At 35.9% G+C, this 19,833-nt stretch overlaps 1 protein-coding gene across 3 annotated transcripts in view; it reads right to left on the bottom strand.

Annotated features, from left to right (window-relative positions):
• Positions 1-426: 426 nt before the first annotated feature.
• Positions 427-19,833, bottom strand: part of SLAIN2 (SLAIN motif family member 2) — a 108,076-nt gene continuing 88,669 nt past the window's right edge. For 2 of the 3 annotated variants that reach the window (XM_010595665.3, XM_003415867.4), the window contains 2 exons: positions 12,004-12,322; positions 427-10,480 (listed from right to left, as the gene is read on the bottom strand). In XM_010595665.3, the coding sequence (XP_010593967.1) occupies positions 10,414-10,480; positions 12,004-12,322 (386 nt within the window). In that variant the 3' untranslated portion in view covers positions 427-10,413. The other variant, XM_064285846.1, reaches the window with a different exon arrangement.

A 19,833-nucleotide genomic window follows, 5' to 3' on the forward strand; every position in this document is an offset into this window, starting at 1 on the left:
GGCTTATTTGCCATAGTGTTCTTTGTAAAATGTCTCTTCAAAAATTTTTTGCCCAATTTTTAAACTCTTAATTATTGAGTTGTGGAAATTGTTTATGTATCTTGGACACCATTTTTTTCTCTCTGGTGTGTTTTGCAAATAAATTCTTCCAGTTCATGGTTTGCCTATTCATTTCTTGAACATATTTTGATAAAATTTTTTTCATTTAAATTTATCAGTATTATTATTGTTTTCTGTGTCCATGAGACATTTCTCTATCCCCAAGTCATGAAGGTATTTTTTCTGAAAACCTTTTAGTAGTAGCTTTTAAGTCTGTGATCCAATTTGAATTAATTTTTGTCACTGGTGTGAGGGTCAGAGTTCACTTTTTGCCCCTCCATATCAATATACAGGGTAGCTATGAGTCGGAATCAACTCCACAGCAATGGTTTTTTTTTTTTTTGTTTTTAAATATCAGTATCCCATTGTTCTAGTATCATTTGTGAAAAAGATTGCCCTTTCCTCGTTGGATTGCTTTTGTTATCTTTGTCAATACCAAATGACTGTGTTAAATGTGGGTTTATATCCAGACTCTTTATTCTCTTTCATTGATGTATTAGTTGGTGCTTATGCTAGTACCATATTATCTTAATTTCTGTAGCCTTACAGTAAGTCTTGAAATTAAGTACTGTTGGTCCTATTTTATTTTTCTTTTTCAAAATTGCTTTGGATATTCTAGGTCTTCTGTATTACCATATAAAATTTTTAGTTAAATTTTGAAATCAGCTTGTTATTTCCACAGTAAAGTCTGCTGCAATTTTGTATTGCCTGAATCTGTAGATGAAAATGGGGAGAAATGACATTTAACGATATTGAGGCTTTTGATCCATGAACATGGTATATTTCTCCATCCATTGAAATCTTTTTCTCAGCAACATTTTGTAGTTTTCTGGGTAAAAATCTACCCATATTTTGTTAAATTCATTTAGTATATTTGACATAATTATAACTTGAAATTTTGAAAATTCCATTTCTAATTGTTTCCCATTAGTGTATTAAAATAGCTTTTTCTATATTAATCTTGTATTCTGCAATCTTGTTAAATTTACTTATTAGTTCTAGTAGAGATCTAGAAGAGTCCTCAGGATATCTAGGTATACGATCGTGCCATCTTTTACTACTTCTTGTCTTACTGCAATGGCTAAAGCCTCCAGTACAATGTTGAACAGAAGAGGTATAATGGTGAAGGTGGCTGTTAGCGCTGGGTTTTTGTATATGCCCTTTGTGAAACTGAGGAAGCTTGCTTGTTTCTATTTTGCTGAGAACTTTTGTAATAAAAGGATGCAGAAATTTTGTTAATTTTTTTGCACTCACTGAAATGATCATACAGGTTTTCTCCTTTACCCTATTAATATGGTAAGTTTTATTGGTTTTAAAAGGTTAATACAACCTTGCATTCAAAGGAAAACCTCCACTTGGTGGTGATGTATTATACTTTTTATATACTGCTGTATTCCTTTTGTATAATATTTTATTGTATCTAACTCCAGGGACAAGTTACAGGAAGCTAACGCTGAAGCTCTGACAGAAAACTAGAAAGCAAAGCCTGAGGGTATAGATCTGTAGAAAAAATTATCTGGAATGAAGCATAGAAAAAGGACAAAAATATAAGGGTAAGGAACATACAGTAAAGATAATCTAACATATATGTAATTCGAGGACCAGAATGAGAGAAGAGAAAATGGAGCAGAAGCAGTAATTGAAGACATACCCCTATGAGTTTCCATCCAGTTGATTCCAACTCATGACGACTCCAAGTGTTGCAGAGTAGAACTTCACTCCATTGGGTTTTCATGGCTGTGACCTTTTGGAGGCAGGTCATCAGGCCTTTATTCCAAGGTGCTTCTGGGTGGGTTCAAACTGCCAAACTTTTGGTTAGTAGCTATGCACTTAACCATTTGTACCCCCCAGGCACTCCCTACTGAAGACACTGGCCAAGAATTTTCCTACTGATAAAAGACATCAAGCCCAAATTTGATAAATTTCAAAGGATACAGATATTGTAAAAATCATCACAATAATGTCTATGACATTAAAAAAATCTGAATTTAAATACATGAGAATAGAATATATGTCGGGAGTTAAAGAGTACTAAGTTCCTTTCATTGTCTGGGAAGGGGTACTAGACTAGACTTGCCTGGACTAGACTTTACTGGAATAGTCCATGTTCAGAAGTCTACTTTGATATTAATATAACCACTTTGGCTTTCCTTCGATGTTTGTATGGTTTATCTTTTTTTTAAATCTTTTTATGTTTAACTGAGGTCTTTATATTGAAGGTATGTTTCTGGTACACAGCATATAGTTGAGTCTTGTCTTTTTATACAATCTGACAATCTGTCTTTTAATTTATGTGTTTAGGCTGTTTACATTTAATGGAATTATTGATACAGTTGGATTTGGGGTATATTTTTATATGTATGCTTTGCAATATACATAACTAACTTTTCAGTCTACTTAAGAGGTAATACTATAGTTGTCATATATTATTACTTCTAAATATATTCAAAACTCCCTCTGATAATGTTATCATTTTTGCTTTCAACAGTTATACATATTTTGAAGAAATTAAGAGAAAATTGTCTTCTTCATTTACCCAGGTATTTTACATTTATTTTACTTTTTCTTCATTCCTAAAGTTCTGAGTTTCTCTCTGGCACTATTTTCTTTCAGCCTGAAGAACTAACTTCTTTTAGCATTCCTTTCTCCTTTTCTTCTGGGATTCGAACAGTGGTGTGCTGGAAATGGCTTGTACCAGCTCACGAGAGTTGATTCTGCACATCTCTTTCCAATTCTTCATTTGTTGACATAATGCCACTAGCTTCAGAATGACCGTGGTGGAATTATTTACACCACAGACACTGAAAAACAGTACAAATACTTTTTTTTCAAGAGCCAGTTTCTCTCTGGACTTGAATGACACAAATGTTAGACCCTTTCATACTGGTCCTTAGGTCCCTGAGGTTCTGCTGAGTCTTCAATCTTTTAAGTCTTTATTCTCCATACTGAATACTTTCTACTGATTTATCTCCAACTTCACTCACTCTTCAGTCATCTTCATTCTATATTGAATCCATCTAATAATTTTAAAATTTCAAATATTTTTTCAGTTCTAAAATTTCTATTAAAAAATAGTTTATCTTTCCATCCCTCTCAAGAGCGTATGTGTATCTTGATCTCGTGCCACAGTTATAATAGCTGCCTTAAAGTCTCTCTGATAATTCTAAAATCTGGGTCACCTCAGTGTTGGCATCTATTGTGTGTGTGTGCATATGTTTGAGAATTGGTCTCATTTTCCTGGTTCTTTGTATGTTGAGTAATTTTAGATTATATGCTGGGCATTTCGAATATTATGGTAGACTCTAGGTCCAGTTAAAATGTTCTGAAAAATGTTGATTTTTGTTTAACAGCCAATCAACCAGACTAGATAATAAGTTTAGACTGCAAATTCTGTCCCATCTTCTATGGGTGCTGGGGCCAATGTCAGTTCAGTTGGCAAAGCTGCTTATGCTATATAGAATCAGTCTACATGTATACATACCACTCGGTTGTTAGCCTCTAGCTTGGTCAGTGGTTTAAACTGTAGTTCTGTTTTAAAAGTCTTTGCGGTGCTACTTTGTGTCTATCCTGATGATGTGACGCTGAGGGGTGGGCCTGGAATTTCTATTAATTCATTCATTGAGTAAGGGATCCCCTTCTCCAGCTCTCTTCTCTCTCTGGGTTCTCCCCTTATCCCACAAGAGGTCCTTTTCTGAGTCCCCTGGCCAGAAATATGGGGTTTCTCTTAGAATTCTAGCTTTACCATTTTTACTGTGCAGTTCCCACAACTCAGGACAAAGGGGGTAGAGAAAATAGAGAAAAAAGGGAAATTTCCTCCCAATTCTTCAGATTGCAAGGGTCCTTTCCACCATGTCATCTGTCCAGAGAGACAGGATTTCCATCAGTTTTAACTGCTGGACCATTTGCCAGTGGGGCTTAGCTGGGAGCCTACTCTTAGCAAGCTGTTAAGAAAGAAAATAAAAAAGATTTCCCCCAACAATCTCTAGCTCCCAGGGATCCCTTTTCCTGATCTTTTGGCTAGAAACAGGGTTTTTTCCCGAGTTTTACCCACCAGAGGTACCACTGTGACAATTCTGCTGGGGGCCTCCCATGGCTCAGGGCCAAAGGAGAAGAGAGAAGAAAAACGGGAAATTCATCACTTTATGGGGCTTTTCTTCAGGCTCTGATGCCCTTCCCCAATTCACCTCCTTTTCTTTGTCTTTCCAGTGTCCTCAGGTAGTTGCCTTTTGCATTTTGTTCAGAACTTTTAGCTGTCAATGGGAGAAATAGGCTTTAGAGGGCTTACTCTATCTTGACTACACCCAAAGCAGCATTATTTTTAAGAGCCCCAAACCGAAAACTCAAATGTCCCTCAACAGTAGAATGGTTTGTGATGTATTTATACATCAAAATATAGCAATTAGAAGGAACTACAGTGACATCAATAATATGAGTGAATCACACATCTTATTTTTGTTTAGTGCTTGAATCTGAAAGAAACTCCATTTTTAGCCTTTTCTGATCAACAGAAGATAGGCAGAAAAATTGTATAGTTACATTTATATAAAGTTCAAAAACAGGAAAAAAAAAAACAGGATAGCTATTATCTGTTGAGAGGAGGAAAAAAGTACTGATTGGCAGGCAGTATTAGAGCTTTTCGGATGCTGTGAATGTTCTACTTCTTGTCTACATGGTGGTTACACATGTAGTCACTTAGTGATAATTCAATGAGCTAAATTTGTTTTCTATGTTTTTCTGTACATATTTTATGCATGAAAGTAAAAAAAAAAGTTTTTGAAAAATGAACTCTTCTTTCCGGTTGCAAATAATAAAATCCTAGCTTAAAATGGCCTATGTATATATATATTAAGGTGAATTTACAGTAATACTGAGGTGCCTCGTGGAATCCAAGAATAGGAATAATACTTGCTATCATGAAAAACTGAGCCAAGAGCTCAAGATTAGGACCTTCTATCTCTTTATAAATGTTTCCTCCAGGGAAATATGACCAGTGACACGAAACAGAACCATTTTATATGACTGGCACTGAGATATCTGTGGTGTGCACTTATTGTTCTATGTGCCCAGGACCTCAGAACCTCTGCTCTAATCTATCTCAAATCCTTATTTGGTTGTGCCTGTTACTTAAGGTTACTTTGTCTTAAAACTGGCATTGTGTTCAATACTACCTTCAGGGAAAATGGTCTTCCCTCATCCCATCCATATGGTTTTCCTGGGAGTTATCCTGTTTTTAAGGAGCCCTGGTGGTGAAACAGTTAAGTGCTTGGCTGCTAACTGAAAGAGTGGCAGTTAGAACCCACCCCGTGGTTCCATAGGAGAAGGACCTGGTGATCTGTTCCCATAAAGATGATAGCCTAGAAAATCCTATGGGCTGGTTCTACTTTGCCACATGGGGTTGCTATAAGTTGAAACTGAAATCAACTCAACGGGACTAAAAACAACATCCTGTTTTTTGTTTGATCCCAATCCCCAGGCAACAATGAGACCACCTGACCTATGCCGAGGAATCCTATCCCGAGAATTTTTGAACTTAGGACCAGAGTTCTCAGAGGTGGGGTACAAAAGGCTGTTGTAACACCTCTTCAGGTGATTCTGAAGTTTGAGAGCCACCACCTTTAATCTGTCTCCACCCTTTATTTGGTTGTGCCTGTTATTTAAGGTTATTTTTAAGCTGGCATTGTATTCCACCAACAGTATCAACTTATGACTTGGTAGATGGGGTATGAGGCAGTTCTAGCATTGATAAAGAATCCTATATCAACAAATATAAAAAAATAGGTGAGATAATGTTCTGGAATTAATATTGGCATGCTCTTTCTGGAACTGTCTTTTTGCATTAAAAGCCATCTAAACCACGGCTGTTGTGACTTCTGAATTAAGACACTGTCAAGAGTGAATTATGATCTCGGTTTCATAAAGAAAATTAAAAACAACAACAAAGAAAATACCTTCAAATTTAAATGTATGATTACCTGTGGGATTGTTTTTCTTCTTTATAACTTATATTTTTCAAATTTTCTACATGTATAATCTTTATAATAAGAAAAACCAATTAACATTATAAAAACATTATAAACAATATATATGCTAGTCTTACCAGGAATATCTGCAATGCATGCCCTGCTTTCAGTAACAGTTAATGTACGCCTTTGTTTAAAAGCAAACTCATGTCATCACTGTAAGTGAAAAACATTTTCTCACCTTAAACAAGAGAACTCTGTCCTTCCACTTAGTATTTTATAACCATGTTAGGTTAACACTTAAATATTTATTTCTGGGGGGTCAGATTGCAGGCAACTACCATTTTCATCTTTATTTATTTGATTTTTTAAAGCAGTGAGTATCTCTATATTGCTTTTAAAGCCAGAAGAAATAACTTTGTTTTCTTCTTCTTCTCTTTAAAAAGATAACATTAAGGTTACCCAGGGTAGATAAAGAATCAGTTTGAAATTGGCATCCAGTTAACACAAATTTAACCAAGGTGTTTTAAGTAAGGTCCATGTTCCAATTTTAAAGTGGTAACCAGAGTGCCATTCATGCTACCCAGACTTGCATCTAAAAAACATTATGGGTTGCTAATTTTGGCTTCACATACACATGAACATCCTCCTTCCACATGGGATTTAATTTCTCTACTTTTCATTCTGCTTTTGTAACTCAAAGCTAAACTTTGAGATAGCAAATATTTCACAAGGACCTCCATAAGGGTCCTGTTGTACTGACTAAATAACAAGTTTAGGTAACTTTTCATTCATGGATTTACAAGTGTATTGGCATTTAATTTTAAATGGTTCTTAAGGTTTTTCGGCTGGCTTGAGAGAAAAACTCAAATATGAGAGTGTCATTTTCTCAATGCCTTGCAGTGAGACTAGCAACATGCTTTATCATTCTGTAATATGGGGCACGGCGAATGCTTCCGAAAGGAGCACGGGGAACTAATTCAACAGTGTACGAGTCTTGACTTTTCCATCCGTGAAGGAAAGGATGTACACAATTACCTATTCATATTTGGTTTAAAAATGTATTAATTTCCCCTTTTGGAAATTTTATGTAATTGTTTTTTGCTCATTTTATATATGCTAACTTTTTCTAACTAGGTATCAATTTATAGCAGGGGAAAAATTGCAGGAACAAACCAGTTTGGAGTAAACTATACATTTACTCCAACTATTTCACATTTGAAACAACTAGGACAGACAGAATATATGATACAGTCCAATCCCACAAAGACTAAATCTGAAAGGGAAATATGACTTAGTCTGGATGCTGAAAAAATCAACTAAGACACATATAAAACCAACTGGGGGGAGGGGTAAAAATAATCTTCCCGTCCAGAAATTAATAAAACACTTAGAAAAACAAATATAAATTTAATAATAAACATTATGGTCAGGCTGTTTATTAAGGAGGCAAACCACATATACAAGTTCGGCTGTAGAAATGTTTGCAAATCAAGCTTTATGTGATCTAAAAGGACCATGCGTAATGTCAAAAATGGACACCTGTACATTCAATAAAAAGTTAATTTAAACATACATAGTCTAGATCATTCTAGAGTTATACACATATCTGGGGCCACATAGGTATCTAATTTTCTTTCAAAAAAAAATTTTTTTTTTTTTTAATAAAAATGATGTATTGAGATAATTTAAAAAGTATCTGACAATTATGAATGGTCCCCAGTTATACAAAATGTGATTTCCAGGGTATGAAAACTGAAAAAAGTCAACTCTTCAGAGAGTGTTTTGTATTATACAAACAAGTTTTGTAGAAAAATGATCCAGCAAAAGCTTGAGTTAAGAATATTTATATTTTTCCAATTCTTTACACTTTTATTAACACACTTACAAAAAATAACATTCAAACACTGAGAAAATTAAATAACTTTGGAAGCAGAGCTCACAGCTTTCTGCTTACATATAAGTGACAATTCTGGGCTGTTGGCACAAAAAATAATCCACATTCATAAAACCCTTACTACTATATATCAAACATAAGTTAAAATCATAGGCACTAGTTTATCAAATCCACATTTCTTCTGTAAGACTAACCACAGTAATCCTTAGATTTCCCCAAACAGAAAAATTGGCAATATACAAAGGCTTCCTAGTAAAAAGGCAATTTTTCTCTTTAGGAAACTGAAAGCCAATAGTCTGTGGTAGTACAACAGCAGGTAAAATAATACTTTACCAAACTCAGGTCCAAAATAAATTTTTAACAAGTGGTGAAATATTTTAGTTAAAAAAAAAATTTTTTTTTTTTTTCTGATGCAGCCATTTAAAAACAAAGTTCAATAACCTGAATACTCCTTTTAAAACTGATTAAACTTAAAAAATCTACTGGATGTTTCATAATAGTATTAGGTTGCAGCATTTTTTTTTTTTTTTTTTGCAGTGTTGCACTGAAAACTGAGACCTATTTTGTGTATCTGTGGTTTTCAAAATAGACAGTGGCTAGTTCTTTCTTTCACTTACTTAGATTTACATGAGATACCCTCCCCACCCAAAGCAGATGCTTTCTTGATCTTCCTCTGAAATGCAACACTTTTTAGTTCATCATCATGTGGAATTCTGGTACCATCTTTCCTGACCCACCCCATCACCCTCAATTTCTTCCTTGCATTATACATGAAAATACATTAGTACTGGCAGTTTAAATCTCCAGCTGCTTGTGCTAACTGAATGCCTCCCTACTAGTCAAGCTAATAAGTATTTCCATGGTGTCAGTCATGGCAGAACGGGGGTCTTGGCTATATGTTTTATCATTACCTCAGCCTATGAACCTCAATGCTTTCCTGAATATCAAGCCTCCATTCCTCTCTCACTTTCTTTTGCCAACTTACAGCATGTTTTTGATTAACAGGAAATGAGCTATGTTCAAATCTCTAAAATCTTTTAGGTGACCCAATTTCCAATATTTTAGAGCTGTTCAAGTTAAATATTTAAAACAGGCCTCACTATTAAAAATGAGAAGCCTGTTGCAGAAGAAGTTTAGTCTGGTAATAAGTCTGATAAAACCAAAATAAGTGATTTCAACGGTATATATAAGAGCTATTAGAGAGCAGGTATTTAACAGTTATAGTCATATGTAATAGGTTTCATTTGTTGCCAAAAATGTAAAAATTGATGTGTAAGGCAAAATCAAAGTCAAAAGGGACAGTATTTTTAAAACATGTCTTATACAGTTACGGTTTAAAGTGGATCAACTTAAGTAGGATTCAGCAGGCTCTATTCTACCACTCAAAAGACCGTTGTGTCATTTAATATCAACAATACAACCGTCGTCACCAGAGATTTTGTAGGTTAAGTGCATAGATTTTTTTCCCTCTCTCTCTCTCACTGTATGCTTTTGTTCCAGGTTGTGAACACTGGGGTGTTGCTGTATCAAGAATAAAGACATACTACTTGCTCTTTCCCATCCTGGAAGCCTGCTAATAAAAACAAGATTTCTTAGTTCTGTAATAGATAACAGCATGTGAAAAAGTTGGCTTCAATAGCAAAGGCCATCTTTCCTGAGCCAGGAATTATAAAGTTTAGAAAGATTGTACAACTGATATTAAGCCCTTTTGGCAATCAAAACAAACATAAAAGTCCGATATGTCAATGCAACATGATGGATGCACGCTGTGATGCTATTTGTTGTTGTTCGTAGTGCTAATGTGTTAGCTACATCCAAAACTTAAGATTAAACAAAATGACATTTCTATTATACTATTTTCTAATGAATCTCCAAAAAATGATTTCTAGAATTCTCCTAAATTTAGATATCATGCTTCAAATCCCTAGTCCTATTCTTCTTTCAATCTAGTTTCCTGGAGTGCTTAGAGAAATACTAATGAAACACTTTAGATAATTAGTCAGAGTATCAGTTCTTATTGACACAAGTATTTATTGGTACTATTTATACAGTAAATTAGGTTGACCATGAGGTTTTGGACAGCCTGAATTCACCATTTTCTTGTGCACAAAGGTACTCTCTCATTTACAAATGGGCATTTCTCTTTGGCATCCATTAGGTTTTTGCCCAGATATTGGCCTCTGTCAAATATTAAAAAAACAACTTGGTTTCTATTAAACAAAACTAAAAATGATTCCATGGAGAGTGATTGTATGATTACCAAACATATCTGATGTTAAACGTCATTAAAGTGCTGCTTGATCATCTCTGTCAGTTTGTGCTAATTAAGACAGAGAGGGCTGGGATTTTATAAACCCCAAGAGTCTTATCTGAACAGTCTGCATATAAAAGTTGTTCTTTAGCCTGGTGAAGGGCTGTCCATGAAGCTGTGGACCTCTGCATTCTTGTCTTTGCTGGTCAATAACAGCCATCTTTCCAACTGTCATCTTTCATGCTACCATAGGTTTTAGGAGCTGGCAAGGATCTGAAAAAAGCAATTTTATAGTGTGATTTGCAAGGTTTTATGAAACATTACCATAAGATCTCCCATGTATATTAATTACTTTGTAGGTGGCATCGTGATTCCATGAAGGCTATTTCAGGGGCTATTAAGACCAAAGTTCCAAACAGCTAGTACTACAACCTTCCCACATGCAGCATTTTCACAACTTTCAAGTTTTACTGGGTACCAGGTGAATTCCCTAACCTCTTTTTGTTAACACAGCTACTAAATTAAAAGAAAGGATCATCTTACCTTTTCAACCACATGGATAACCAACCTTACATTATTTTTTTTTTTGAGGGGGCAGAATGATGAATGTGATATTAGAGGCCTAGTATACCATCAGTGGGGAGACATTACCATCAGTGGGGAGGCATTATGGGTGGTTAAGAGGACTTGGAAGTCAGACATACTTGGAATTGAAGGTCTTATTATGATGTGACCTAAGGCAAATTATTTGACCTCAACAAATTTCAGTACCCTCCTCTGTAAAAAAGGAGTAAGCACAGTACCCACTCTTGTAATAGGAGTCCCTGGCGGTGTAAAAGGTTAAGTGCTCAACTATTAGCCAAAACGTTGGTAGTTGGAACTCACCCACAGGCACCTGAGAAGACAGGACTGCCTGGCAATCTGCTTCCAAAGGGTCACAGCTTAGAAAACCCTACAGAGCAATTAATTCTACTCTGCACACATAGGGTCGCCATGAGTCGGAACTGACTTGGCGGCAACTAACACCACCACCCTTATGATATTATTGTAAAGATTAAATAAGCTAAGTATAAATTATTCAGGATAGTGTGTTGCAAAAGGCTGATGTACTCTACTACTGAATTCAGAAATATAAACTATTTATCTTAGAATTAAAGAAGTATGGGTCATTCAATTTAAAAGTTATGGAATGACAACTTTTTTTTCATGTAAATAAATATTCCAAGTTTAATTATAGTTGACACCTAAGTTTACCGATGGTGGTAATCACATTCCTGAAAGGTAGATAAAGATTACAGATGTGTGGTTCCCAATCTGATGGCTATCAGAATCACTTGTGGAGATTAAAAAAGCATACCTACAGAATCTGGGGCCCACATCAGGCTCTACTAAGACATTCTGGGTGTAAAACTTAGGCCTCTACATTTATATAAAATCCACAGATGATTCTGAATTGTATAAGGGTCTGAAAATCATCCTTACAGATTACGGACTTGGTACCTAGAATTTTTATCTTAAATCTCACTGTAGGTTCTAACATGATTTTATTATCTTGACAAAATGAACAACTACTACAACCAAACTGGTATAATACCTAATATCCCAAATGAATATTTCTTATAATAATAATAAAAAAATATATAGCAATGTTTTATTCAAATTGTACTAAGACTCTAGTGGAAAGCCATTATGATTCTTATGTTCACAATCAAATGTGAGATGAGGGTAATTTCAGTCTAACTCACTTTCCTATGTTTTCAAAGTGCTGAAACAGAGCACGTACATTTGCCACTTACCTGCGAACAGGCTGTGCAAGTTTGCTGCGAGGCACTGGTATACCCCCAGCAGAAGGGGCACTGGGTCTGGGCAAGCCACTCCTCATTACAGTTGTCCCTGCAGGTCTGGTTAGAGTAGCGCTGTTGATATTGCTGGGAGGATTTGCTGGGACTGTGTTCTGAACCATGGGAGGTCCAGGTGAGGAGGTGGTTTGTGTGAGCTGTGTTATTTCTTGGCTACCAGGAGAGCCAGAGCCATGGTTACTAAATGCTTTCACTGGTTGCCGGAGAGCCAAAGGAGATGGTGCTGCAGGGGAGCGGAATTTGCCTGGAGAAGGTACTGGAGAATGAATGGTAAAGAAAAAAAATGTTTTCAGTGAAAACCGGGTGTAAGAGAAAACAACTGCTTTGTATCACACTTGATGATTGGGCATCTGTAGTCATAAAACCTCACTCTATAGAAATATAAGGAATAAAGGATATTTCTGGGGTAATTAAAAAAAAGTGGTAAGCTCTAAATAACCACATATTTACTCAGGGGGTTGCAACTGTCCTTGACAACAGTGTTTTAGCTAGGCCAGCTTGGAACTTTCAATACCAAAGGAAAAAAAGGCACTGTAGGATCCTGCCTCACTGCAGCAACTAAGTGGGGCCACATATGGACACGGCAGAGGTGAGGAAAAGACTGACTACCAAGCTGCTGACTAGAAATTGAGACACATGCCCCTCATCCCTAAAAAACATTCATGTAAACATGTACCAAGTATCCGATGGTTGTACCTCCAAGTCCTATTTCACCTACAGTGTAGCATAACTACGCTACTTTAGAAACTGAAATAACTGTTTTTAAAAAACTTTCTATTGAGTAGGGAAGTTAGTATCTAGGGATATATCAAGACGCATATGAACTCACAGGATAAGGATGGTGTATTTCTCTGGAATGTTAGTTCTAGTATGTGGTAGGTTAAAACACTTTTTAATTAAAACCAATTTAGATACATGAAAGAAGAAAATGTACAATTTGCATTACTTTTTAAGCCAAAAGAAGATTAAAAAAAAAAAATTATGGGATACAAGGTTGGTCTATACAAGACTGGTTTAACATTCTAAAATCAATCAATATTCCATATGTTGAGACTAAAACCAGAAAACTATTTAATCATCTCAATAGATGCAGAAAAACCATATGACAAATTTAATATGCATTTATGATTAAAAAAAACTCTCAGCAAGCTGAAAATAGAATGGAAATTCCTCAATATGATAAAGAGCATCTATGAAAAACCTAAAGGTAATGTCATAGTTATAGTAAAAGACTAAATGCTTTCACCCTGAAATGGCAAAGGAGGCAAGGAAGTCTGCTTTCAACACTTCTATTTAACATTACATTTGAAGTCCTAACTGGTACAATAAACCAAGAAAAGGAAATAAAAGGCATGAAAAAGAAGAATTAAAACTGCCTATACTTGCCATTGACATGACTGTATACTAAGAAAATCTAAAGAAATGTCAGAACTATTAAGTTTGAGTTTAGCAAGATATCCGGATGCAAGGATAATATAAAAAAATCAATTGTTTTCTGTATACTAGCAACACATCTAGAAAATGGCATTTAAAAACAATGCCATTTACAATAGCATAAAAATATGAAATGCTTAGGGATAAATTTAACAAAATGTTCTATATCTGTATATTAAAACTATAAAACACTGCTGAGAGAAATGAAAGAAGACCTAAAGAGAGAGAAAGAGAGAGGGAGGGAAGGAGGTGAAGAGGAAGATGGAGATGCTATGTTCAGGATTTGGGGAAAAAAAATCAATATTGTTAAGATGCATGAATCGATACCAAGATACTAATTCTCTCCGAATTTATCTACACATTCAACAACATCCTAATTCAAACCCCAGCAGGGTTATTTTTAAATATAAAAATGTAAGTATTGACAAGCTGATTTTAATATTTATATAGAAATGCAAAGGACCCAGAATAGGCAAAACAAATTTGAAAAAGCACAAAGTTGGAGGATGTACACTACCTGACTTCTAAACTTACTACAGACCTACTAGTAATTAAGTCGATGTGTTTTAAGAATAGACATATGTTATTGGAACAGAACAGACAAAAATAGATCTATACATATATGGTCAAACTGATTTTCAATGCAAGGGCCAAAGTACTTGGAAAGGACTGTCTTCTCCACAGATGATTCCGGAACAGCTGGATAGTCATATAGAAAAAAACTAAACTTTGATCCTTACGTCACACCACACACGCACATACAAATGAACTCAAAATGGATCACAGACCTAATGTCTATCTACCTAATATAAAATCTAAAACTGTAAAACTTCTAGAAGAAAACAGAATAAAATTTTCATGGTCTTGTGTTAGGCAAAGATTTTTTAAACAGGTATCAAAGGTACTAACAACAACAAAACCAATTGTAAACTGAACCTCATCAAAATTAACAATTGAAGCAACCATTAAGAAAATGAAAAGGCAAGCCACAGATTAGAAGGAAACATTTACAAAACATGTATTTGCTGATGAAAGATTTTATTCAGAATATGCACAGAATTCTTAAGCTAATACAGAAAGAGGCAAAAGATCTGAACGCTTACTTCACAAAAGATATATGAATAGCGAATAAGAAAATGAAAATATGCTCATCATTAATCATCAGGAAAATGCATATTAAAACCTGAACTATTTATTATTAGAACCAGAATAAAAAAATCTTGAGAAATGCTAAAATTAAAAGGACTGATATACCAAGTACTACTGTATTCTTATAATTTTCACAATTTTTATTTTACATAACCCATCTTTTCTACAGGTGACTACAGAAATGTCTTCTCAACTCCATTCTCTACAGTTCCACCTTTGTCTGCCTTGCCAAACAAGTCTCAACCCAAGTGGTTTCACTGTCTTCCTGGAGTCTCAGAATAACACAGGCTCCATGCCTAATCTCTCTAGCCACTGCCTAGCGGTGGAACCTGAACCTGTTCCTTCTAGTCCCAACTGCAGAAAGCCATTTTCAGTCCTAGTTTTTCACCATGGTTGGGAGCCTTGAGACCAGGGTTTTGCTTTTGGTGGGAATAAACGTTTCAGTTAGGAGGAAAAACAGTGAAGTTCAGGAAAGAGGACCATCAGTTCCAAAAAGTACTTTGGAAAGGTCTGGAGAGTTGGGACAGCTGCAAAAGAGGTCAGATCAGGAGACACTGAGACACAGTGGATGAGAATCTGGTTGATGAGGGATGACCAAAGAGTCTGAGGCTTCCTTCTTGTGGTGAATGATGTAAAAGGTACAGTAAAATTAGGCAGATTATACTGATCAAGCTATGAGTGCTTCATTTCACCTGACAGCCTTATAAATATTCGGATGTGTCTACAATGCTATGAATGTCTTACCTCAATCTTATCTTGAAATTAGGCTTTGTGAAAAGCATCTTTTCCTCTGAAAAATTTCTAACCACCATTTTAACTATTAAGACAGCAAGCATATGCTTGGGGAATGGCTGTCTCCAGAAATTTTTTAAAAATGTGAATCTCAGACTTACAATTCTAAGATGGAGTAGATGTACATTTCCCTATTCTTACTACCAAACACAAAAAACCTTGAGCATCATGTATGGAACAAATATGAGAAGGCTCTGAAAGATGGATAAAAGGCGGCCTACTTGCTAGGGACTTTAGGGCCTGAGGAAAGACATGGCGGTGAATTCCCTGGGTTTTCTTTTTTGCTGCATAATATCCCAGACTCTGAGTTGGAGAAGCCAGCAACCAAGAAGTCCACGGGTGCAGACAAAACCTCTCCAACAAAAACCTACTCTCTCTAGCCAAAGGACTAGGAAAGAAAATTTTTAGACAATAACCACTCTACTCCAGCCAAACACCAGAAAAACCTGTGGCCCCACCAAGCCAGGGAAGGCTGAGTGGGGAGTTTACTCTTCTGCCCTTGTAAGGCTATAACAATGTGACCGAACATCCTCACCAGGAAGTGTCAGAGAGGGCCAATTAAGAAACTGGGAGTTTCATACTCACTTGCTGGTAATAAGCCCCCATCACACAGCCTCAGTGGAGACTGCACAGAGAGCCTAGACTTCTACCCTCACCTGGCAGTAACAGGGTCCTCTTCCCCCTCTCCACTGGTTGGTATCAGAAGAGGCCTAAATGAGAGTCAGGACTTTAACGAAGGCTCAGTGTTATAACAAGGCTACCCCACTGTGATATCAATAGAGACCATGTCGGGAACTAGAACTCCCACCTCCATCTAGCAGTAACAAAGCAGCCTTGCCCCTTGGGTGTCAGCAGAGGTTGAGTGTGAAACCTCAACATCTACCCCCACATAGCAATAACAAAATGGTACCCCCCACCAAATGCCAGAGTGATATCAGAGACAGGCACCTTTAAAAGAGAAGGTTTGTTTAAGATCCTGAGTCTCAGTACATAATCCCCAAATGTCCAGGTTTTAATAAAAAATAACTTGTCATACAGAGAACCAGGAAGATCTCAAACTGAATGAAAAATAAAATAGATGTTAAAAGTGAGATGACAGTATTTAGAATTACCTGACAAAAATTTTAAATTAGGCATCATAAAACTGTTTCAGTGAACAATTACAAACACACCTGAAATAAATGCAAAAAACAAAGTCTTTCGGCAAAGAAATGAAAAGAAGAATCAAATGGAAATTTTAGAGCTAAAAAAAAATATAATAACCAAAATTAAAAACTCAATAGATGGATTCAACAGCAAAATGGGTAGGACAATGGAAAGAATCAGTGAAATGGAAGACAGAAAAAAAAAAAAATTACCCAATCTGAATTACATAAATAGACTGAAAACAAAAATGGAACAGATCAGAAGCACCTGTGGGAGTATAAAGAAAGATCTAACATCAGCATGTATCAGAGTACTGGAAGGGAGGGAGAAAGTGAATGAGGCCAAATGCACTCTAAGAAATAATGCCTAAAAACATCCTCGAATTTGGCAAAGGACATAAACCTACAAATTTCTTAAAGAAGCTAAGTGAGCCTCAACCATGATAAACCCAAACAAATCCATACTAAGACACCTAAGAGTCAAACTTCTGAAAACTGAAGACAAAAAAATCTTGAAATCAGCGAGAGAAACACTTCCTTACCTACAGGGAAAAAACAATTCTAATGACAGTGGATTTCTCATCATAAACCATGGAGACCAGAAGGAAGTGTCATATTCTTCAAATGCTGAAAGAACTGTCAACCCAGAATCATGCACCAGCAAAAATATCCTTTAAGAATTAAGCAGAAACAAAGACATTTTCATATGAAAGAAACCAACAGAATTTGTGGCCAGCAGACCTAACCCAAAAAAAATGGGTAAAGGAAGTTCCTGAAACAAAAAAGGAAATACTAAAAGGACCTTGAACACCAGAAAGGAAGAACAGGGTATGGAAAAATATGGGCAAATACAATAGGCTTTCTCTCTCCTCTTGCATTTTCAAAACTATATTTGAGAGCTGGAGCAAAAATTATAACACTCTTATGGACAAAATGTATGTAGAGAAAATATGTAAGACAATTATAAATGGAGAAAGTCAAGTGATGTAAAGGGAGATAAGGTTTACATATTTAATTAGAACTGGTAAAACGATGGCACTGAAAGGCTGTGATTAAGTTATGTATACACAATGTAATACTTAGAGCAAACACTACAAAAGCTGTACAAGGAGATACACTCAAAAACACCATTGTTAGTTGCCACTGAGTCAATTCTGAATCATGGCGACCCTATGTGTGCTGAGTAAAACTGCTCCTTAAGGTTTTCAAGGCTGTGACCTTTCGGAAGCAGACTGCTAGACCTGTATTCCAAGATGACTCTGAGTGAGTTTGAACTGCCAACCTTTTAGATAAGTCAAAATGGAATTCTGAAGAATGTTCAAGTAATCCATAGGAAGGCAGGAAAAATAAAACAGAGATGGAAAACAGAACAGGAAACAAAAAATAAAATGGGAGACAATATCTAACATATATCAATAATTACATTAAATGTAAATAGTCTATAAATACCAATTAAAAGAGATTTGGCACAGTGGATTTAAAAAACATGACCCAACTCTACGTTGTCTACAAGAAACTCACTTCAAATATAAGGAGGTTGAAAGTAAAAGGATGAAAAAAGATATATCATGCAGAGAATACAAAGAAAGCAAGAGTGGCTCTACTAGTATCAGATAAAGTAGACTGCAGAGTAAAGAAAATTACCAGAAAAAGATACAGATATTACATAATGATAAACACGTGAAACTACCAAAAAGATATAACCTGTTGCTGTCGAGTCCATTCCAACTTATAGTAGAACAAAGTAGAACTGCCCAAACACAAGGTTTCCAAGGAGTAGCTGGTGGATTTGAACTGCTGAACTTCTGGTTAGCAACTGAGCTCTTAAACACTGCACTACCAGGGCTCCAATCCTAGATGTGTTTATACTAAATAGCAGAATTGTAAATATGTGAAGTAAAAACTGGTAGAACTGAAAGGGAAAAAAAGCCACAGTTATACTTGGAGACTTCAACATCTTCCTCTCAATAACTGCTAAAACTAGACAGAAAAATTATTAGCTATAGAATAACTCAACAACGCTATCAACCACAGGTCTAATCGACATTTATAGAACACACATTCAACCCAACAACAGCAGGATACACACTCTTCTCAAGTGGTCCATGAAACATATACCAAGATAGACCATAACCTGGGCAATAAAATAAACCTCAACAAATTTAAAATAACTGAAATCATACAGAGTGTGTCCTCTTTGCATAATAGGATCAAACTAGAAATCAAAAACAGGAAGATAATAGGAAAATCTCCAAACATTTAGAAATTAAACAATGCACTGCAAAACAATTCGGGGTCATAGAAGTCTCAATAATAAAAGAAGTCTCAAGCAATAAAAGAATACGTTGAGTTGAATGAAAATGAAAATACAACATATCAAAATTCGTGGGGCAAAGCTGAACAGTGCTGAGAGGTAAATGTGTAGCACTAAGTGCATAATTCATAAAGTTTTCACTGGCCAATATGTTCAGAAGTAGACTGCCAGATCCTTCTTCCTAGTCCATAAGTTCCGCTAAAACCTGTCCATCAAGGGTGACCCTCCTAGTGTATGAAATACCAGGGGCAAAGCTTCCAGTATCACAGCAACACAAAAGCCACCACACTACAACAAACTGACAGACATGTGGTAGAACAGTGTCTGATATAGTGCTGGAAAATAAGCCCCTCAGATTGGAAGACACTGTAAATATGACTGGGGAAGAACTGCTTCCTCAAAGTAGAGTCAACCTTAAAGATGTGGATAAAGTCAAGCTTTCGGGACGTTCATTTGCTGATGTGGCATAGCTCAAAATGAGAAGAAACAGCTGCAAACATCCATTAATAATTGGAACACAGAGCATACTAAGTATGAATCTAGGAAAACTGGAAGTTGTCAAAAATGAAATGGAATGCATAAACATGAATATGGAATGCATAAACATGAATATCCTAGGCATTGGTGAGCTGAAATGGACTGGTATTGGCCATTCTGAATCAGACAATCAAATGGTCTAGTTTGCTGGGAATGACAACTTGAAGAGGAATGGCATCGCATTCATCGTCAAAAAGTGCAGTGCTGTCAGTGATAGGATAGTATCTATACACTTACAAGGAAGACCAGTTAATATACTATTATATGCACCAACCACTAAGGCCAAAGATGAAGAAATTGAAGAATTTTACCAACTTTGGCAGTCTGAAATTGATCAAACGTGCAAACAAGATCCATGTAATTACTGGCGATTGGAATGTGAAAGTTAGAAACAAA

Source organism: Loxodonta africana, chromosome 5, assembly GCF_030014295.1.
Source record: "Loxodonta africana isolate mLoxAfr1 chromosome 5, mLoxAfr1.hap2, whole genome shotgun sequence".
Lineage (NCBI taxonomy): Eukaryota > Metazoa > Chordata > Mammalia > Proboscidea > Elephantidae > Loxodonta > Loxodonta africana.